The sequence below is a fragment of the Ursus maritimus genome, unplaced genomic scaffold, assembly GCF_017311325.1.
Source record: "Ursus maritimus isolate PB19 unplaced genomic scaffold, ASM1731132v1 scaffold_8, whole genome shotgun sequence".
NCBI lineage: Eukaryota > Metazoa > Chordata > Mammalia > Carnivora > Ursidae > Ursus > Ursus maritimus.
The window spans coordinates 50,423,857-50,446,888 of NW_024426996.1; the positions used below are offsets into that span (position 1 = coordinate 50,423,857).

A 23,032-nucleotide genomic window follows, 5' to 3' on the forward strand; every position below is an offset into this window, starting at 1 on the left:
TCCCTGAGCCGAAAGAGACGCTTAACCAACTGAGCCACCCAGGCGCCCCAAAACCTCTTATTCTTAAGACTAATGAGAAGGAAGGAGAGAATCATTGAAAAGCAGGGAAGCACAACAGTGCAGGCCTCAACAATAATCTTGATGGCATCATTAAATTATAGCACACTAGAATAACAAGGAAAAAGGTTAAAGTTGATTTATGTGTCATCATTTCATTAGACTAATAAGAGTTAATGATACATTTAACAACAATTTGATCAATGCTGTGTCTCCCTTTGTTACTTGTGTTATTTATAAGAACTGTTACTGGTAAATGAGTTTGTGAGAGAAAGACAGTGCTCAGTTAAGGAGGCTACTTAGGCTTAGAAATCCCTAGTTTATCATTCTAAACCTTCATACAAAGAAATGTGGCATACTCAGAAATGTCAAATCCGATTTATACTGACTAGCATATGTTCCAGTTTTTTGGTTGAGGTGCATGACCTGGGATATGGGGTATTGCCCTTAATGTCTAGCCTCCTGTTTTCATAAGAGGACCCTTTGTCACAATTGTATTTGACACCACTGACCTTATAATCTATAAAATACGACCACTGCAGTAAATGAATGACAAGTATCTTTCGTTAAATTTTTTTGTCTTAGATTTTCTTCTGATTAAAAAAAATACTTGTATGTTCATTGTAAAAAGCCAAAACTTTAGGAAATAAAAAGGAGGAAAAGAGTCACTGTTAACACTGATATTTTTTATGAGTATTTTACCCACTTGATGTGTATACCTGTTCTTTTATAGGTTGATACACACATGCTGTTTTCTTCGTACAGTGTTTTTCCATATCATCAATATTTAATGCTTAAGACTATCATATAAGACAATAAAGTACATATTGTCCTAAGGAAAGATTGTTTTACTTTGATTTTCAGTGTCAATATGGAGGTTAAGTGCATGGATCTTGGAATAGAAGTACACATCTTCACATCCCACCCTCACTAAATCCTAGCTCCATCAACTTAAGAAGCTTAAATAAATAATATTTTTGTGCTTTAGTTTTCTTACCTTTTTAACATAATAGTCCTCTTTGGGTGACTATGAGGATTAATTGATATAATCCATGTAAAAACACTTAGAATGGTGCTTGGCACAAGTACTCAATAATCGTTAGATGCTTTTATTACTCCTCTACCAATGTACATGTGTCTGTATCCTTGCATACTTTGTTTTACTGCTGTCATTTCAACTTTTTTAATGAAACTTGGCTTTCTGCTACTTTTCTTTCCATGATTGCTTTAAAATAACTGAAGGGGGGGTGCCTGGGTGGCGCAGTCGTTAAGCGTCTGCCTTCGGCTCAGGGCATGATCCCAGCGTTCTGGGATCGAGCCCCACATCAGGCTTCTCCGCTAGGAGCCTGCTTCTTCCTCTCCCACTCCCCCTGCTTGTGTTCCCTCTCTCGCTGGCTTTCCCTCTGTCAAATAAAAATCTTTAAAAAAATAATAATAATAAAATAAAATAACTGAAGGGGATTGTGAAGGGGAAATGGAAAATTAGGAATATGTACTTAGAAGGCAAATATAAAAGTGTGGCATGGGGCAAGTTTTAGATGATAAATTAAGGTGGCTCGTTGGGACGCCTGGGTGGCTCAGTCGGTTAAGCATCTGCGTTCGGCTCAGGTCATGATCCCAGGGTCCTGGGGTCGAGTCCCACATCGGGCTCTGTGCTTGGCACAGAGCCTGCTTCTCCCTCTTCCTCTGCTGCTCCCCCTGCTTGTGCTCTCTCTCTCTCTCTCTCTCAAATAAATAAATAAATATTTTTAAAAATAAAACAATAAAGGTGGCTTGTTTATTTCTCCATATTCATGAGGTGGCTTTAAAACAAAAATTGTCTCCTGAGTAGCCTTTTTCTTGAGATGTTATATTTCTTGGATTATAGTTGAGGACAGATAAGGAGCTTTAAATCTCTCTATAGATGAGATAATTTTTAAGAGAGTCTTCTCGGGACGCCTGGCTGGCTCAGTTGGTGGAACCTGCGAACTCTTGATCTCAGGGTCGTGATTCAAGCCCCATGTTGGATGTGGAGATTACTTAAATAAACTTAAAAAATAATAATAATAAGAGAGGCTTCTCTACCAGCATACATCCAAACAGTTATGGGAAAGGAAGTAGAGGAGACAACCAAAAGAACTACTTGTGATGTATGGGCTTTTTTTTTTTTTTTAACTATGATATTGTTTTTTACAGGACCTTAATTCCCATTTTACATCAGAAAGCAAAGAGAGGTACTCCACATCAAGCAAAACAGGCTGTTCACTGTATACATGCCATATTCACAAACAAAGAAGTCCAGCTTGCACAGATTTTTGAGGTATATATAATATATAGGACATGTTTATGTTGATTTTTATTTTTATGCTGTGTGGTTTGATGAAGAAAGAAGGTAGATCTTTTTTTTTTTTTTTTGGCTATTTAGTCTCACCCTAGTATATAAATCCTATGGGAGGAGGGGCTCTCTTTTTTTAAGCACTGTATTCACAGCCTTTAGATCACATTATATGTTCAAATACTACATATAGAAGAATATTTTGTGTATTTGTGTTAGAACGTTTTGCTTAGTTTTAGCTTTATTGGCTCGGTGGTCCATGTATACTCAGAAAGTTAACTTTGAACTACTCAGTGTAAAGTACTTGACAACCCTACCTGAAAATTAGTCCTGTTTGCCTCTTCTTATGTATGATCCTTGGCCTGATTCCACTATTGGAAAGGTACTCCCGTTACTATAAATTGGATATAGTATCAACAGAACCCAGTGAACACTTATTTATGGTCCATGATCTTTAAAATATCCCCATAGGGTAAGAAGTCCACCAACATTACAAGCCAATTATTGTAGATGGCTTGAAAATAATGCTGATTTGATGATGCAGAAATGTTCTTGTTTTTACTTCAGCCTTTTATGTGTGCTTTCTCTTTTCTTTTTTTTCTTTTTTTTTTTTTCTGGGTTCTTCTCAATCTTACTGAATTTCAGTAGTTGAAATAAGAATTGAGTGTCTAATATGGCTGAAGCTACTTTTGATCATACCATTAGAACAGCTTTGTTTGGGCACAACAAATTCAGGAGGGTCGGGAACATTTACTGTTTCCATAGAATGTCTAGATATTTATAAAACAAAACTGGTAATTTTAATTGTTTTATTTTTATAGCCACTCAGTAGGAGTCTGAATGCTGATGTACCAGAACAACTTATAACTCCATTAGTTTCATTGGGCCACATTTCTATGTTAGCACCAGATCAATTTGCTTCCCCAATGAAATCTGTAGTAGCAAATTTTATTGTGAAAGATCTGCTAATGAATGACAGGGTAAGTTTCTAATTTAATTAAATTTAGAATAATGAAACTAAAATTATTTACATCTTTATCACAGAAACATTTCTGCTTCTCTATTTTCTTTTCCTTTTAAATTATTGTGTTTTCCCTCCTTATTTACTTAAATTTCCAAATGACATCCTGACTTGATGTAGCTATTACAAGAGTTTAACATTTAAGAAAGAAAAAATGAGAACATGAGATGGATGAATCATGAAGTAAAAAATATAATTCAAATGCTATTATCCTAACATTTGAAGGACAATTTACTGGAGTGCTAGAATTTTATCAGATGATGTTAAAAATATGAGTGGATTTGTATTTAACTAGTGTTTTGAAATAATTACATTGCATTTTTGGCACTAGATGCATATTCTATTTTAGTTATTGAAGTGTGTGGGTGGGCGGGTACACGCACATGTGTGTGCACACGTTAATTTATTAACTCCGGGCTGGAGCCTGGGAATATATAGCTCAAAAAGGCACCCCAAGTGATTTCCTGAAACACACCTCTGATTAAGAATCACTACTTTGCCAAGTAGATCTAAATTAAAAAGTTGTTGAAGACAAATCAGTTTTACCTGCTGGATCATTGTGGATGACTTTCGGTGCAGTGCTGATTTATCCAATTTACCTATTCCTTCCACATGATCCAATAGTCTCAGAGCCTTCAATATCCAAACTTTAAAAAAAAAGACATTTGCCAGTGCATTCCATCCTCTTTCCCTTCCCGCATTTGGATGTAATAGGCAAGAATGGAAGAGCATGGCTGAAGTGTCATTTCCCACTCAACACGTTCGGGCTGTTCTTTGCACTATTGATAGATGTGAATGGCAACAAACATGAAATTTAAGACACCTCTTAGATGACTAGATTGTACTTTACAATGGCTCTTTTTTGTTGTTTGTGTGGTAAAATATGCGTAATATAAATGTTGGCATTTTTGCCATTTTTAAGTGTATATCACTTATATTACATACACCAATATTCTTGTTTTCATTGTTGGGTGGGTGTTTTTGTTTGGTTCGGTTTTTTAAATAATAGAAGTTTTATACCATGTATGCCTCCCATGTACATAGGAAATACCCAGGAAAGCCGAACAACTCTCCAAAGTGACCCCAAGTACCACCTAAAATGTGTACCCATGTTGTTGTGTTACTGTCACCACTATTTTCAGAACATTTTAATCTCAGACAGAAACTCTGGATTCATTAACCATTAACCCCCATTGCCTCCTTCCTACAGCCTCTGATAACACCTCTGTTCTACTTTCTTCTGATTTTGCATTTGCCTTTTCTAGATACCTCTTAATCATACAATATTTGTCCTTTTGTGCCTGGCATATTTCACTTAGCATAATGACTTCAAGGTCCATTTGTGTTATGTATCAGAAGTTCATTCATTTTATGCCAGAATAATATTGTTGTATGTATAGCCTACATTTTGTTTATTCATCTGTTAGTGGACAGTTGGGTTTTTTCCTACCTTTTGACTTTTGTGACTAATGCTGATATGAACATGTGTGTCCCTGTTTTCAGATCTTTTGGATATATACCTACGAGTGGAATTGCTGGGTCACATGGTCATCCTATGTTGTACTTTTTGAGGGACCACCAAACTGTTTTCCACAGTGGCTGTACCATTTTGCATTCCCACCATGAATGTACCAGTCTTCCAGTTTTTGTCACATCTTTGCCAATGCTGCTTCTTTTCTGTATTTTTGATAATGGCCATTCTAGTGGATGTGAAGTAGTATCTTGTGGTTTGGGTTTGTGTTTCCCTAATGACTAACAATGTAGAGGGCTTCTTTTTTTTCATGTGCTTTTGCCATTTGTGTATCTTGGACATTCACAGTCCTTTGCACACTTTTAATTGGATTGTTTAATGTTGCTCAGTTGTAAGAATTCTTTATATATTCTGAGTATTAAACCCTTGTCAGATATTTGCCAAATCAAAGATGACGAAGATTTTCGCCTGTATCTTCTTTTAAGAGTTTTAAAAGTTTTAGCTCTTAAGATCTTTGATCTATTTTGAGTTAATATAAGGTAACAATTCATCTTCTTCTTCTTCTTTTTTTTTTTTTGCTTGTGGATATCTAGTTTTTCCAGCACCATTTGTTGAAGTAATTGGCATTAGCAACCTTGTTAAAAATCAGTTGACCATATATGTAAGGGTTTTCTGGGTTCTCTATTTCATTCCATTGGTCTATATGCCTATACATGTCAGTGCCATCCATTTTGTGTTGATTACTATAAATTTGTAGTAAGTTTTGAAATCAGGAAATTCAAGTCCTCCAACTTTGTTCTTCTTTTTCAAGCTCTGGTGACTTTTCTGTAGGCTTCCTAGAGCACTGTGTTGTTCAGCATGAAAAACTTAATGAAGGAAACTTTAAAATTCTTTCTAAGAGTTAAATATATTCAATTGTCTGTAGTCAACAGGTGAGAAGAATGGAAAATTATGGTCTCCAGATGAAGAGGTTTCCCCTGAAGTACTAGCAAAGGTAAATTTGTGTAGGCCTTGATAACTTTTGTGCTGAAATAGTGAACATTCACAGATACCCCTTTTCTTTAACCTGAGCTAATTGTATTTTTAAATGAGGTACTTTATTTTTAAAATGAAAAGTTGTTTCTCTCAAAGAAATTGTAGTTCTCGTTGAGTTATTTACATATAGATATATGTCAGCATCTTCCCTAGAACTTCCTGCCTGCTGAAATAATTTCAGAGAGGCTGTTTTACACAAAAATTGTTTGTAGGATGTTGATGCTCAGAAGCATCTCAAGTTTAGCCTCACTACCACTCTCTACAAAAATACAAATATTAACGTGGCAAAAACATATGGCTGTCATCGAATTGGTAACTTTTGATAAATACAAAATGTACCTCAATAAAACTATTTTTAAAGTGGTAGTATTGGGACTGAAGACAAGACTTGTTTGTTACCATCGTCCTTGATAAACTTTCACTTTGTATAGCTTCCTAGTCGTGTTCCATCAGTTCTTTTTTCCACGTCAATAAATACCGTAAATAACACCTAGATCCTTTAGCTAGTTCTTTTATGTGTATTGGTAGCAATCTTTTGAGTCTAAGCCTCCAAGTAATTATGACCACAAATAATTATGGAATATCCTAGGTTTTTTAATCAGAATAGACAGAATCAGACTTAACGATTTCTTCAAAATAGTTTGCAGTACTATAAAAAATACTGAAGTCTATCTAAAAAGCTCATTTTAATCATATAATAGGTATAGTTTAAATAGTTATTTTTAAACAATATATTTTCTTTTTTTTTGCTCTTTTTTTTTTTTTTTTTGCTCTTTTTTTTTTTTTTAATGATTTTTTATTATATTATGTTAGTCACCATACAGTACATCCCCGGTTTCCGATGTAAGGCTCGATGATTCATTAGTTGTGTATAACACCCAGTGCACCATGCAATACGTGCCCTCCTTACTACCCATCACCGGTCTATCCCATTCCCCCACCCCCTAAACAATATATTTTCAAATAAGTTGTAAGTCTTGGGCAAGTTTGATAAGCCTGGGTTCAGAAACCAGACTTTGAGCAAGTTATCTATCATAGTGGTTTGTCTCCATTGCCTTATCTATTAGAAATAAAAACATCTCCCTTGTAGACTTGTTTGGAATATCAAATAAGTATACGTGTACATCTCTGGGAAAAGTGCCTATTACAGATTAAACAGAATAAATAATCTTACTGTTGTTCTTAATTATCCTACAGACTTGTTTAATAAGACATGTCCACCAACAATTAAGCAACCTCACTAATCTAAATGACATAAATTAATCTTCCCTTTAATTGGAATTTCAAGTTCCTTTCTTTTTTTAGCATGTTAATATTTTATAGGTACAGGCAATTAAACTTCTGGTAAGGTGGCTGTTGGGTATGAAAAACAACCAGTCTAAATCTGCCAATTCAACTCTTCGATTATTATCAGCGATGTTGGTTAGTGAGGGTGACCTGACAGAGCAAAAGAGGATCAGGTGAGATCTTTCTTTCTTTCCAATTTTTACAGCTCAAAATGTTGGTAGAACTTACATAGGAATTATTTACCTAATTAATATTGAGTGTTGTTATTGCACCATATGCTTCGGGATCAGATCTGATGTACTCACTTGGGGTTTTCATCTCAATGATGATGGAATGTGTCTTTCTAAAAACCAAACTTTTTCCAATAAATGTTCAGTCATAACCACTATATATTACAGTTGGCCTCAACATTTGGTTCACTTAAGGAAGTATCTGTTGAAGTACTATTCTTTGCAAAACACCATGAAAAGCATTGCAGCAAAAACAGATAAGATTCATTTCCTACCTTTTGCCCTGTGGTGTAGTGACTGAACAAGGGGGTTGACTTGGTACTATGAAAGGAATACAAGCTTCAGTGGAGGGGTTCAAAGGAGGAAAAGTCACAGCCCTCCGGGTGGTTTGCAGAAGATTAAAACAAGATTCTACAAATGCAAAAAAACAAATTGTTTCCATTTCTGCACATTTTCACTGTTTTGTGAAATCACCATTTCTTCTATTCATTTTAAGATGAAAATAAAAGCAAATTTTTCATGATCCTTGTTTGTTTCAAATTCTTCATTTACTAGGGTCCAGGAGTACCAACAGATAAAACTACAGAATTCTACTTGTGATGCATTCCTACTTTAAAATGTGTTATTATAGGATAAATTTAATTATTCATTTATGCCTTTATTATTTATTGAGCACTGTCATCCTAGGTACTGCTATGCTTTTTTTTTTTTTTTTAAGGTGTAAAATCTCTCCTTCCAAGGACTATGCATTCTAGTAGAGAAGATTAGGAAATGAGCAAATTACAGTAGAGATGCTGAATGCTTTGATACACTGAAGAAAAACATGGAAAATTATCTTTATCATAGAATAAGTCAAGGGTAGTTTTGTAGAACGGATTAGAAGATTAGAGCTGAGTTAGGGATAATAAGTTTTAAATCTGGGGAAACTATGGCAAAGGCTTAATAATGAGCTCTTACAAATCAGTGATAAATAGGCAGGATCCCCAGTAGAGGTGAAGACTACGAATTATCAGGTTACCTTTTTAAAAATGTTTAACATCACTAAATACAATAAATACAGTTTAAACTTAGTGATACCTCTTGCCTATCAAAATCAGCAAAAATGTTTTTTAAAGTAATCGCTGTTTCCTGGGTTCAGGGAAATGGGTTCCCCCATTACTCCTATGAATATAAATTGTTCACAGTCTTGACAGGACAGTTTGGCATTTTGTGTCTAGATCCTTGTAAATGTTACCTTTTGACTCTTTATTTTTACACTCATGAAATAATAAAAGAATCATACAAAAACATACATACAAACATGTTCTTTACAGCATTTTTTGTCATCACAGAAAATAAGGGAATGGTTAATTGTGGAACACACTTGTCATGAAATTTAGGCAGATCTTAATTAGGTATTATATATGCCACAGTTTAGCTTGAGCTGTAGAATCAGAAACTTCTACAACTCTACACTCCATTTACTAAGCACGTGAACTTCTATAAATCACTTTTCTAAGCCTCAATTTCCTCATCTTACAGAGTGAAAATTAAATGAGATAAAGCCTGTGAAGTGTTCCCACACTGCCTAGCACAGACTTAAGCACCCAGATGGTAGCTATTTTTTTTTAATTCCTGAATCATTTGTCTTAGAAGCCATTTGAAGTTCCCTTAAGAATACCAGTGTTCACTTTGATAATCCTGTTGTCTAAGAGTGCCATGTTTTCTTCTCTTGTATGCTAATGATGGACTCAGCTAGCTTTCTGCATTTCCTCAAATCTTTAAAATGTCATAACAATGCTATGTTTCACATAGAAGTTGAAATAAGACTATCCTTTCATTCCATTCATTGTCACATTTTACCAGTTAGGTAATAAAAAACTACTGGGCAGGGTTGGAAGTGCTGGACCTCCTGGTGGGGGTGGGGAGGCTAGCTACAGAGACTAGTAGCCCAGATAGACACTGGCTCTCATTTCCATATCCTTTCCTTTTAGATATTTGATACCTCCCCTTCTGCAGTATAAATCAGCTCCTCATTGCTAGCCCCTCCATTTCATCAGACGTGTAGGCTTAGGCTAGATTTCTATTACATGTGTGTAGGTATGTACGTGCATTTAAAAACTGTAGGAAATAGATTTAATATAGGTGATTTAATCAAGTTTTTTTACAATGAATATATTCCTCTTAAAATGAGGAATATCATTCCTGATGTAAATGGTTCTTGGCATTGCAGTTATCATAGTTGTGATCATAAGCAGAGCTGCTTGGCTGTGGTAGAGTATCTATGCTAGAACATAACTATAAATGAAGGCAGGTAAATTTATCATTAGTCACAATGATTTGAGCCTTTTTCCCTGTGTTGAGTTCAAAGACTCGAAGTAGCTTTCCCAGATTTGTCAAACATTATGTCATTTTAAGCATAAATTACGCTAAAGATCTTAACACTCAAAAAGGGATCAAAGCATTGTCATGAACGATAATGGTTATAGGAAATGTTTATTTCTTTTTTGTTTGTTTATAGTAAATCTGATATGTCTCGCTTGCGATTAGCTGCTGGTAGTGCCATAATGAAGCTTGCTCAGGAACCTTGTTACCATGAAATTATAACCCCAGAACAGTTTCAGCTCTGTGCACTTGTTATTAATGTAAGTAATCCTCTTATTTTTGTCAATTACTTGGCCTTCAAAGTTAAATACATTTACTTTCTGTGGATACTGATCCATTTACCGTGGGCAAAAAAGGAATTGCTATTATAACTATTCTAACTAAATGTCTTCTAAGTATTGTTATTTATTCCCCAATATAATTAATCATTTTTTTTAAATGAAGACTTTTGGAACAAACTGTACTTTAGTAAATGTTTGCCAGTTCTTTTTGTAACTAAGTTATTTTGTCATGGTTTTAAAAGTACTAACATTTTTATTTAAGTATTTGTGGTTTTATGCTGCTGTAGGATGAGTGCTACCAAGTAAGGCAGATATTTGCTCAGAAGTTACATAAGGCTCTCGTGAAGTTACTTCTCCCATTGGAGTATATGGCGATCTTTGCCTTGTGTGCCAAAGATCCTGTGAAGGAAAGAAGAGCACATGCACGACAGTGTTTACTAAAAAATATCAGTATACGCAGGGAGTACATTAAACAGAACCCTATGGCTACTGGTAAGTAATTTTGAAAGCTCCAAGTGTGCAGATGTATTTTGTGAGTGTATCAATTTGGGGGGGGGGGTTATTTCATATATTTCCATTGTAGTATATTTATAATAACACTACAATTTTTATAGAATGCTGTCGCTATAGTTGTGATATACTTAACATCTAAAATCCTGGTTTCTAAGTACTATTTATAATGTATAAAACTGTTTGGAAGAATTGTATTTTTCTTATGGGATCAGCAGTGTGGCTTGATTTAAACACATTGCTCAGATGTCAGAGAGTAAAGAATTATTTTCCCAGCTTTACCGAGGACTCACTGTATAATCTCAAATTATCCTTTTGGCTTTAATAGCTTTCAACATTGAAATGTATTTCAGTGTCACATAGATAGCATGTTGCCTATAATTGTAAGGAACTGAGGAACAAGATGGAAACCGAAGTTTTTAGAATGCAAAACTAGAGAGGGATTTTATAAAAGCTGTTATTACTGTTGTTAATAGTAATGTTTTTACTTTAGAGAAATTATTATCACTGTTGCCTGAATATGTAGTTCCATACATGATTCACCTGCTAGCCCATGATCCAGATTTTACAAGATCACAAGATGTTGATCAGCTTCGTGATATTAAAGAGTAAGTCATGTTGATTTTCAAGAATTTTAAAAATTATTTTTACTTATTGAAAAGATGATAAATTTTTTCCTGTTACTATTCCCATTAGAATAAAAACTTCTTTGTAGTTTTATTTGTTATAAATTTCATCTTACAAAATTTTTCCCATCTGTCAAGTTCTTTTCGATTCTTTTGTTTCCTGTTTGTAATTAACTGAGTCTTTGAAATAGGTTGGTTTGGTTATTTTAGTTTGTATATTATTTTTACTATTTGTATTAAGTTGGGTTTCAGTTACATCAGCTCAATAATTTAGAAAACCACGTAGTAAAAATTTTTCTTCTTGAAACTATCTTACTCAAAAGATGCCTTAAAAATATGCACGTACACATGAAATATTCTGTGGCAGGATTATGGTAGTACAAAATCAGGCTTGTTACACCAGTCACAGATTTGTATCTAGTGGCAAGAAAACAATTAGAAAACACTTGTTGGATAAGTGGTACTTCTGTAAAATAGAACTTTGTATATTTATATGATCCAGGGTGAAAGAGTGAGAGGAAGCCAAAGTTCATCTACAGATGACCTCCAAGAAACTTTTTTTTTTCTTTAATGGGAAAACAGGAATTGATTTATTTTGCTTTTAAATTACACACCACCACATTTTACTGAAAATGAAGTGATTTTTAATCTATAGATAAAAGACTCTCTAAATGATACTCAATGTTTTTTTACAAGTTTGGTTTTAAAATAGATTTGAATTCACAATAGGTCTTACAATGATTTCAGTAAATCAGGCACTCCAGAATGCAATGTGGAGGTGTAACAATTAAATGATGACTTCTTAATAGTCCAAGGGTATAAAGACCTTTGAAAGAAATTAATCTTTCTACACTATTAACCCCTAAAAGCAATTTTCCTTTATAGACAAAAACAGTATTGTCAGTTTCATAAATTTTTACTTTATAAAAGAATTCCCAGAGGATGAAATTTCTGGAGGTTTTCCCAGATATATACAGCTACATTTTCTGTTGTGCTTACAACATCTGCAAAGTACGGCACGTCCAGATTCAGATTCTTTTTTTTAATGTTTTTTTATTATGTTAGTCACCATACAGTACATCCCTGGGTTTTTATGTAAAGTTCGATGACTCATTAGTTGTGTATAACACCCAGTGCACCATGCAATACGTGCCCTCCTCAAAACCCACCACCAGCCTATCCCATTCCCCCACCCCCCGCCCCTCTGAAGCCCTCAGATTGTTTCCCAGAGTCCATAGTCTCTCATGCTTCATTCCCCCTTCTGATTACCCCCCCTTTCTTTATCCCTTTCTTCTCCTACCGATCTTCCTAGTTCTTATGTTCCATAGATGAGAGAAACCATATGATAATTGTCTTTCTCTGCTTGACTTATTTCACTTAGCATTATCTCCTCCAGTGCCGTCCATGTTGCAGCAAATGTTCAGAACTCGTTCTTTTTGATAGCTGAGTAATATTCCATTGTATATATGGACCACATCTTCTTAATCCAGTCATCTGTTGAAGGGCATCTCGGCTCCTTCCACGATTTAGCTACCGTAGACAATGCTGCTATGAACATTGGGGTGCATATGACCCTTCTCTTCACTACATCTGTATCTTTGGGGTAAATACCCAGTAGTGCAATGGCTGGATCATAGGGTAGCTCAATTTTTAACTTTTTAAGGGACCTCCACACTGTTTTCCAGAGTGGCTGTACCAACTTGCATTCCCACCAACAATGTAGGAGGGATCCCCTTTCTCCACATCCTCTCCAACAATTGTTGTTTCTTGCCTTGTCTATTTTTGCCATTCTAACTGGCGTAAGGTGGTATCTCAGTGTGGTTTTGATTTGAATTTCCCTGATGGCTAATGATTTTGAACATTTTTTCATGTGTCTGTTAGCCATTTGTATGTCATCATTGGAAAAGTGTCTGTTCATATCTTCTGCCCATTTTATGATTTGTTTATTTGTTTCTCACGTATTGAGTTTGAGAAGTTCTTTGAGCTACCCTATGACCCAGCCATTGCACTACTGGGTATTTACCCCAAAGATACAGACGTAGTGAAGAGAAGGGCCATATGCACCCCAATGTTCATAGCAGCATTGTCCACAATAGCTAAATCGTGGAAGGAGCCGAGATGCCCTTCAACAGATGACTGGATTAAGAAGTTGTGGTCCATATATACAATGGAATATTACTCAGCTATCAGAAAGAACGAGTTCTCAACATTTGCTACAACATGGACAGCACTGGAGGAGATAATGCTAAGTGAAATAAGTCAAGCAGAGAAAGACAATTATCATATGATTTCTCTCATTACAGCTCGAAAATCCGGCATTGTGATGCCCCCAGCTTTGTTTTTCCTTTTCAACAGTTCCTTGGTGATTCGGGCCCCCTTTTCTGGTTCCATACAAATTTAAGGACTATTTGTTCCAGTTCTTTGAAAAATGTCCTTGGTATTTTCATCGGGATAGCATTGAAAGTGTAGATTGCTCTGGGTAGCATGGACATTTTAACTATGTTAATTCTTCCAATCCATGAGCATGGAATATTTTCCAGATCCATATTCTTATGATCAAGGTCCTTCATAACTGCCTCCTCCATGTACTCTTTGAGGTTGGTCAAATCCATAATGATTCCTGTAACAGGATCAGTCTTATAATTGTGCCCATAGTCATTTGGATTGTTGCATTTCCCAAACAGTTTCAGATTTTCTTCGTTACTCAGAGATTTGCTGGAGAGCCGATGGGTTGCACTGAGGGAGACAAGGTGGGACAGCTATGCCCAGTGGCCAACGGCGACCGCATTGATTGCCTTGCTTCCAACCTCGAAGAAACTTTAAAGCAGTATTTACTTTCTCTCCTTTTATTATGATTTTGCTTTGTACTCTTAAATTGGTACCTTCAACTTGTATTTTAAAAGTATTATGGGGGCACCTGGGTGGCTAAGTTGGTTAAGTGTCTGCCTTTGGCTTGGGTTGTGATCCTGGGGTCCTGGGATCAAGCCCCACATCAGGCTCCCTGCTCAGCAGGGAGTCTGCTTCTCCCTCTCATTCTCCCTCTGTGCGCTCTCTCGCTCTCTCTCAAATAAATAAACAAAATCTTTTAAAAAATAAAAAATAAATAAGAGTATTATGATTTTTGTATGTGCGACATTAAACCTTATTCCTGGTCTAATTTAAGGTTGTAATCAACATTTATCTCTACCTCCTACAGCTTTCATTACTGAAAATGTGTCAATATCTTAATTGGAAGAGATCTTATGTCTTGTCCAACATTACTGTTAAGCGTTGGGCTATGAGCTCCTTACGTTTTAAAGGCTTGTCATTTCATTGTTGTAGCTTCCAGTACATCATTCCAGTAATATTGTCTTTCTATTTCAAATGCTTGAAAATAAGTCTACATTAAAAAAAGGTTTTTAGGGCTCTTAAGAAGCCACATAATTAGGTTCTAGTCCCAGCTGTGTAACTAAAAACTTTACTTCTCTGGCCCTCAATTGCCTTACCCATAAAATGCAGGAGATAAAATAGTTAATTCCCAAAATGTCTTCCAATTCTCCTTTTTGTTTATCTTGTAAATGTTTACATTTGTTTTTACGGTTTTTTTTTTTTAACTTTTAGTTTGCATTTCTCAGAAAGCACTTCCATAAAATGAAAACGTGATGTATGTGTTTGCCTAGAACACAAGGTCTATGTTAGAGGATGTTTTAGCATATTTCAGTTGCAAAACAGTCATGTGGAAAAAGGATTAGACTTAAGAGAGGTAACTATGATGTGGGGAGAAGAGTCCTGATATACAAGAAGTAATTGGAGTTTGAATTGAAATCACTGGCACATGTTTTTTTGTTCTGTTTAGCTTGCAACATTTTTTAGGATCTTTGAACAATTGTTTTAAGTTAGCATGTGATTTGAAGTGTTAATATGTTTTTTCAAACTGGTTTTTAACTTTGTGGAAATTATTAATTTACTGTGTCACCGTTTGCTTTGGCTGTTTAGAGTCTTTTATGGTTTCATATAAATTTTAGAATTATTTCTTCTAGTTCTGTGAAAAATGCCATTGGTAAGGATTGCATTGAATCTGTAGGTTGCTTTGATATAGTATGGACATTTTAACAATATTCTTCCAGTCCATGAACTTGGAATATCTTTCCATTTATTTGTACGTTTTTCAGTATCTTTCATTAATGTCTTATAGTTTTCGATATATAAATCTCACTTCCTTGGCTAAGTATATTCCTAGGTGTTATTATTTTTGATGCACTTACAAATGGGAATGTTTTCTCTTTCTCATAATTATTAGTGTAAAAAATACAACAGATTTTTGTGTATTTTGTATTCTGCGACTTTATTGGATTAGTTTATTCTCACGTTTTTTTGATGGAGTCTTTAGGATTTTTTATGTATAATATCTCATCTGCAACTAGTGACAGTTTTACGTCTTTCTTTGCAATTGGATACATTTTATTTCTTTTTCTTGCCTAGTTGTTCTGGCTAGGACTTCCAATATTTTGTTGAATAAAAGTGAAGAGTAGACATCCTTGTCTTGTTCCTGATCTTAGGGGAAAAGCTTCCAGCTTTTACCATTGAGTATGTGATATTATATGTAGTTTTTATTACGTTAAATATGTTCCCTCTATACCCACTTTGTTGAGAGTTTTTTTCATAAATGGATGTTGAATTTTGTCATTTACTTTTTCTGCATCTATTGAGATGATAGTATGATTTTTATCCTTGATTTTGTTAATGTGGTATCCCACATTGATTCATTTATGGATGCTGAACCATGCTTTCATCCCTGGAATAAATGCCACTCAATCATGGTGTATGATCCTTTCATTAATGTATTGTTGAACTCAGTTCACTAATATTTTGTTGAGGATTTTTGCATCTTTATTCATCAGAGGTATTGGCCTGTAGTTTTTCTTTTTTGTGGCATTCTTGTCTGGTTTTGGTATCAGGGTAGTGCTGGCCTTGTAAAATGATTTTGGAAGAGTCTCTTCCTCTTCTCTTTTCTGGGTGAATTTGAGAAGAATTGGCATTAATTCTTCCTTGAATGTTGGTAGAATTCACCAGGGAAGCCATATGGTCCTAGACTTTTGTTTGTTGGGCGGTTTTCAATTACTAATTCAATCTCCTTACTAGTAATTGGTCTTTCAGATTTTCTATGTCTCTGTGATTCAGTCTTGGTAGGTTGTATATTTCTAGAAATTTGTCCATTTCTTCTAGGTTGTTGAGTTTGTTAACGTATAATTTTTCATAGCATTCTGTTAATGAGCCTTTGTATTTCTGTGGTATTAGTTGTAACCTCTCCTATTTTTTTCTTGGTCAGTCTAGCTAAAGTTTTGTCAGTTTTACCTTTTCAAAGAAACAGCTCTTGGTCTCATCAGTTTTTTTTTTTACCTCTTGCCATTTCAATTTAGTCTGTTTCATTTACTTCTGCTCTAAATTTTGTTATTTCCTTACTTCTTCTACTAACTTTGGGCTTTGTTTGTTCTTTTTTCTGCTAGTCCCTTCAGGTGTAAAATTAGTTTGTTTCTGGAGATAGGCATTTATCACTATGAATTTCACTGTTAGAATTTCCCTTGTTAGATGCTTTTGCTGCATCTCATAAATTTTGGTATGTTACATTTCCATTTTTATTTGTCTCAAGGTATATCCTTTATTTCTCTTTTGATTTTTTCCTTTGACCCATTGATTGTTCAGTAGCATTTTGTTGAATCTCTACATATTTGTGAATTTTTCAGTGTTCCTTGTGTAATTAGTTTCTGAATTCAAACCATTATAGTCAGAAAAGATCCTTGATATTATTTCAGTCTTCATTAAGACTTGTTTTGTGGCTTAAACATATGATCTATCTTGGAAAATGTTCCATGTGTACTTAAGAAAAATGTGTATTTGTTGCTTTCGTGTGGAATGTTCTATAAATATCTTTTAAATCCATCTGGTCTAACATGTTGTTTAAGACCAAAGTTTTCTTCCTGGTTTTTCTGTCTGGATGATTTGTTCATTTAACTAATTGGGGTATTAGAGTCCCCATATATCATAAATTATAATTATTATATAAATACTATTATTGTATTTCTCCTTTTAGGTCTGTTGATATTTGCTTTATTTGTTTAGGTGTTCCTATGTTAGGCATATAAATATTTACAAAGGTTAGATCTACCTCTTTTTTGACCCCTTTCTTATTATGTAACACTCTTTTTTGTGTCTTAATACAGTCATTGTTTTAAAGTGTATTTTGTCTGATACAAGTGTAGCTACTAAAGCTTTATATTGGTTTCCGTTTGCATGTAATCTCTTCACTTTCACTGGGTGTGTCTCTTGTAGGCAACATATATGGGAGTCTTGTTTGTTAAATCCATCCAACCATTCTGTGGTTTTTTTTTATTAGAGAATTTAATCCGTTTACATCCAAAGTAATTATTGATAGGTATGTGCTTATTGCCATTTGTTAATTGTTTTGTGGCTATTTTTGTAGTTATTTCCTGTTCCTTTCTTCTTCTTTTGCTCACTTTCTATGTGGTTTAATGACTTTCTTCAGTGGTATGCTTATATTCTTTCCTCTTTATCTCTTGTGTATTTACTACACATTTTTATTTCGTGGTTACCATGATGCTTACATATAACAACTTTATAACAGTGTGTTTTAAGTTGATAACAACTTAATAAGTTTGATCCCATTCTAAATCTCAACATTTAAAAAAGATTTTATGGGATTCTATTTTATTTATTTATTTTTTAAAGATTTTATTTATTTGAGAGAGATGAGACGAGAGAAAGAGATGGAGCAGGGGGAGGTGGAGGGAGAAGCAGTCTCCCCACTGAGCAGGGGATCATGACCTAAGTGACCTAAGCGGACACTTAACCGACTAAGCCACCCAGGTGCCCCTAAATCTCAACATTTTAGCTCTCCTCCCCATTTTGTTTTGATGTTATATTTTGCATCTTTTTATCTTGTATATACCTTAACTAATTATTGAATCATCGTTGTTTTTACTACTTCCGTCTTTTAACCTTCATACTAGCTTTATAAGTAATTTACTACCTTTACTATACTATATATTTACCTTTCCAGTGATACTATTTCACATGTGTTCTTGTTACTAATTAGGGTCCTTTCTTTTCTGTTTTTACATCTCTTTGACAACCAGTTTAGTGATGATGAGCTCCTTTAACTTTTACTTTTCTGGACATTCTGAAACATAATCTTGGCGGATAAAATATTCCTGGTTTTGGTTTTTTTTTTTTTCAGCACTTTGAATATCTTGTGCCACTCTCTCTTGGCCTGCAAAATTAGTGCTGAACAATCTGTTAGATAGTCTCATGGGGATTCCCTTATATTTAACAATTTTTTTTCTCTTGTTGCTTATAATATTCTCTTCCTGTCTTTAACTTTTGACATTTTAGTTGTAATGTGTCTTGGTGTAGGTCTCTTTGGGTTAGTATGCTTTGGAACTCTCTGGGCTTCCTGGATCTGGTGTCCATTTCCACCCCTATGTTCAGGAAGTTTTCAGCCATATTTCTTCAAATAAGATTTCTGCCTCTTTCTTTCTTCCCTTCTGGAAGTTCTACAATTCATATATTAGTCCATTTGATATCCTTTAATTTTCTGAAGTTATTTTCACTTTTTATTTCATTTATTTTTCTTTTTGCTGCTTTGATTGGGTGAGTTCTACTGCCTTTTCTTTAGGTTGACTGATCCTTATTTTCTGTTTCATATCTAGTCTGCTGTTGAATCCCTTTATTGTATTTTTCAGTTCCATTGTTATATGCTTCAGTTCTATGATTTCTGTTTGGTACTTTGTTAAATTTCATCCCTGTTGAAGTTCTCACTCTATTCATCCAGTCTCCTCCCCAGTTTGGTGAGCATTTTATGACCATTACTTTGAACTCTTAATAAATTTACTTTCTTCTTTCATTAAGGCTTTTTTATCTTATTCTTTCATTTGGAACGTATTCCTTTGTTTCTTCATTTTGCTTGACCCTCTGAATTGGTTTCTGTACAGTAGATGAAACAACCATCTTTTCCAGTCTTGAAAGAATGACCTTGTGGAGGAGTTGAACCTTTTCATTCAGCTCTACCCCAGCTCTTGGTCATCTCTCAAAGCTTTGAGTTTATCCAAGCAGGCTGTTATATTTTTAATAGCTCCCAGTAGTTAAGGATGTACCAAGAGCTGTCAGTGCCCCATAATGGAGGATCTCTGCACCTAGATTCAGACTGACTGGAGGCCAAACCTTCAGGCAGCTGCTTTTAAAAGTATACAGATATATACAATTCTGAGGGGCCAGGAGCATAAGCCTCACTGACCACCAGAGCCAGGCAGTCCTGAGGTACATCCCCTAAGTGACATTCACAAAAACTAGGGTTCCAAATGAGTATATGAGCTCCTTTCTGGGTGACACCCAACAAGCTGGAGAAAGACTGAGAGCACTAAGATGGCATTTATAGCCTCTGTTCCTTGAGGAAGCACCATAGGCCACTAAATGTGTGGCAAACCTAAGTCCTGCCCTTAGTCCAAAGCTCTAGGACAAATTGGCCTTTTGACAGGAAAAACTAAAGGTATGCTTCAGTCTGCTATCTGTGCAGTGTTCTGAGGGTGGTAGCCTGCCAGCAACTGTCCCTTTGATTACTACAGTCCCTTGGGACCCTGGAATGCCAGCCCTTCCAGCCACCACAGCCAGGTGATTAAGGGATGCCCCCTGAGCATCAGGCACTGGACTCAGAGCTCCCTTCCAGGAGACACTGGCCCTCTGGAGCATGGCAGAGGGTGAGCGTGAAGATAGTACCTGCCCTCCGAGGTCTCTGGAAAGGATTTCAGTCAGCCTCTAGATGATTGTTTTAATTAGAAGCCTGCCCCTCAGGCCACAGTTATGATGATTAGCTAATAGGCCTACTTCACAGAAAAACCAGGCTCCTGGGTCAGTTGCCTCTTGCTATGCCCGGGAGGGGTGGTAGTCAGTAGCTCTTTGGGCACTCATTGTGCATTGGTTATAGTCCTTTGGGACCCAGGAACTAAGCCCCACTGGCCACCAGTGTCAGGTGATGTAGAAGTGTCCCTTGGCAGCAATCACAAAAATTGGGGCACCAGGGAGGGTTCTGAATTCCTTTCTAGGTGATTATTACATTCCCATGTGACCAGCAACACAAGCTCCTCTGTTCTCCAGAGCCAGGTATTCAAGAGATGTCCCCCTGGGCAGCACCCACAAAAATCAGGGCACCAGACACATGTAAAGGTTCCCTTCTGGGAGCTACTCGTTCTCTGGAGCACAGCAAAGAGAGAATGCAAAGATGGCACTCCCCACTCTCCATCCCTGGAGGATGTTCCAGCAGGCTCCTAGATGTGTGAGTTAAATTAGATGCCTGCCCCTCAGGTTGAGGTTTTAAGCAAGTTAACGTTCTTCACTTTAAGCTGCTTCTGAGCTGGGCCTGGGGGCAGGTCAGTTCCATCACACAAACCCTTTAAGAGGCATTTCTCAGATTACTACAGACTTGGGCGTCCCACTGTGGGACATTTTGGGGACTCATCTCTGAAGTTCCTGTCTTAGAAGTTGGGGTGACCAGTGTGGGTTTTGAACCTTTCACTCCTCAGGAAGAAGCTCCGGGTATTTGAGTTCCCTCCCAGTTGTGGGTTGCAGCACCAGGGGTGGGGTTCATGATGAGGTTGTATCCCAGCCTCTCCTACCCACTTTGATGTGGGTTTTTTTTTTTTTTTTCTTGTTTGCCTAATGTGTAGTCATCATTCACTCACTCAGCCTTTAGGTTTTTTAAGAAGAAATTGGTTCCATATGTAGCTGTAGATGCAGTATGTTCCTGAGAGGAGGTGAATTCGGGGTCTTACTACATCATCATCTTGAATCAGACCAAGTCCTCTGTTTCTTATTGATCTTCTGTCTGGCTATTCTGTCCATTATTGAAAATAAGGTATTGAAGGGGCGCCTAGGTAGCTCAGTTGGTGAAGCGTCCAACTCTTGGTTTCGGCCCAGGTCATGATCTCAGGGTTGTGGAATCGATCCCTGCATCAGGCTCCACGCTCAGTGAGGAGTCTGCTTGAAGATTCTCTCCCTCTGCCCCTCCCCCTGCTTGTGCTCATTCTCACGCTTTCTCTCTTTTTCTCTCTAAAATAAATACATCTTTTTAAAAAAGAAAAGATATTGAGGGCTCCTGGGTGGTTCAGTTGGTTGAATGTCTGCCTTCAGCTCAGTTCATGATCCCAGGGTCCTGAGATCGAACCCCACATCCTCCCTCTGCCTTGCTGCTCCCCCTGCTTGTGCTATCTCATGCTCTCTCTGTCAAATAAATGTATAAAATCTTAAAAAAAAAAAAAAAAGAAAAAGGTATTGAAATTTCTGATTATTACTGCAGAATCATCTGTTTCTCTTCAATTCTGTCGATTTTTGCTTCATGTAATTTTGGGGCTTTGCTAGGTTTGTATGTGTTTTATGATAGTAATATCTTCTTGCTGAATTGAACCTTTTATCAGTGTAGTACTTCTGGGTCTCTTACAATCTTTTTTTTACTTTAAATCTATTTTGTCTGATTATAAAATAGCTACTAGCCCTCTTTTGGTTATCATTTACATGAAATATATTTTTTTATCCTTTACTTTTTAGATGCTTTGTGGTTTTACATCTCTTGTAGACAGATATAGGTGGATTGTTTTTTTTAATTTTTTCCATTCTGCTTATCTCTGCCTTTTAATTGGGGGCTTTAATCTATTTTCATTTGAAGTAATTACCAGTAAAGAGTTATTTCTGCCATGTAGCTATTTGTTTTCTCTTATATATGTTGTTACTTAATTTCCTTCATTACAGCTTCTCTTCTTTGTATTTACTTGTTTTTTTGTAGTGAACCTTTTTGATTCCCTTTTCTATGTATTTTTAGTTATTTTCTTAGAGATTCCAAATAATATTCGTAACAACCTAGATTGAGTAATAGCCTCTTAGTTTCAATAGTATACAAACACTTTGTCCTATTTATCTCTATCCCTCTCCCTTTAGTATTGATATTGTGATAGAAATTATATCTTTTTATATTATTTCCATTTACATAGATGTAATTATTACTTCATGCATTTGCCTTTAAAGTCTTTATGTAAAAATAGTTAAAATTGAAACTACAGTAATGCTGGCTTTTATATTTACTTACTTGGTTACCTTTACTGTTTGCTAGTGTTCTTTATTTCTTCTTATGGTTTTAAGTTGCAGTCTAGTGTCCTTTTATTTCAGCCTGAAGGACTCACTTTAATAGTTCTTTTAAAACAGGTCTACTAAAAATGAACTCCGTTAATCTAGTGCTAAATTTCCCCCTTAAGTAGTCTCTCGAAACATTTACATAGAATATAGGCAAAGAAGTATGCATACATAATCATCAAATGATTTCTCCCCTATTGATGCAGTAAAGCAGTAAGTCCCATGGTTGCCTGAGAATCATCCTGGGAACTTACAAACAGGCCTTACCCTAGATTTGTTGATTTAAGTTCACCAAGGATTCTAATGTTCATCCTGATTTGGGATTCACTTTTACTTAGAAATTCAGGTGTTCCCTTCAGATACTTTGTGTTAAAGGAGTATACAGTAGTAAGTGGAAAAGCAAAAATAGTTTGAGATGTGACTGCTTAGCTGAACAGTTACCGTGCTCGTGCAGTTCGGAGCCATCACAGCAGAATTCCATACAAATCCTAGGCCTGCATAGTTTGCAAATAGTCAAAATGGAAAGACTTTGCTGCCTGCTGGTTTTGTCGTCATTGCTGGGCAATGACATACGTCGAATCATCTAAATGTCTATTGAATACCTACAGAATGAATCTTTACATGCCTCGTGAAACTGTCAGACTTTCTTGTATTAAGCTGTGTT

At 35.8% G+C, this 23,032-nt stretch overlaps 1 protein-coding gene across 3 annotated transcripts in view; it reads left to right on the top strand.

Moving 5' to 3' along the window:
* Positions 1-23,032, top strand: part of PDS5A (PDS5 cohesin associated factor A) — a 154,561-nt gene that overhangs the window by 110,533 nt on the left and 20,996 nt on the right. For 2 of the 3 annotated variants that reach the window (XM_040624843.1, XM_040624844.1), the window contains exons 20-26: positions 2,233-2,356; positions 3,193-3,351; positions 5,789-5,857; positions 7,222-7,358; positions 9,916-10,039; positions 10,348-10,552; positions 11,064-11,178. In XM_040624843.1, the coding sequence (XP_040480777.1) occupies positions 2,233-2,356; positions 3,193-3,351; positions 5,789-5,857; positions 7,222-7,358; positions 9,916-10,039; positions 10,348-10,552; positions 11,064-11,178 (933 nt within the window). Of the gene's footprint in view, positions 1-2,232; positions 2,357-3,192; positions 5,258-5,788; positions 5,858-7,221; positions 7,359-9,915; positions 10,040-10,347; positions 10,553-11,063; positions 11,179-23,032 lie in introns of those variants that run through there. The other variant, XM_040624845.1, reaches the window with a different exon arrangement.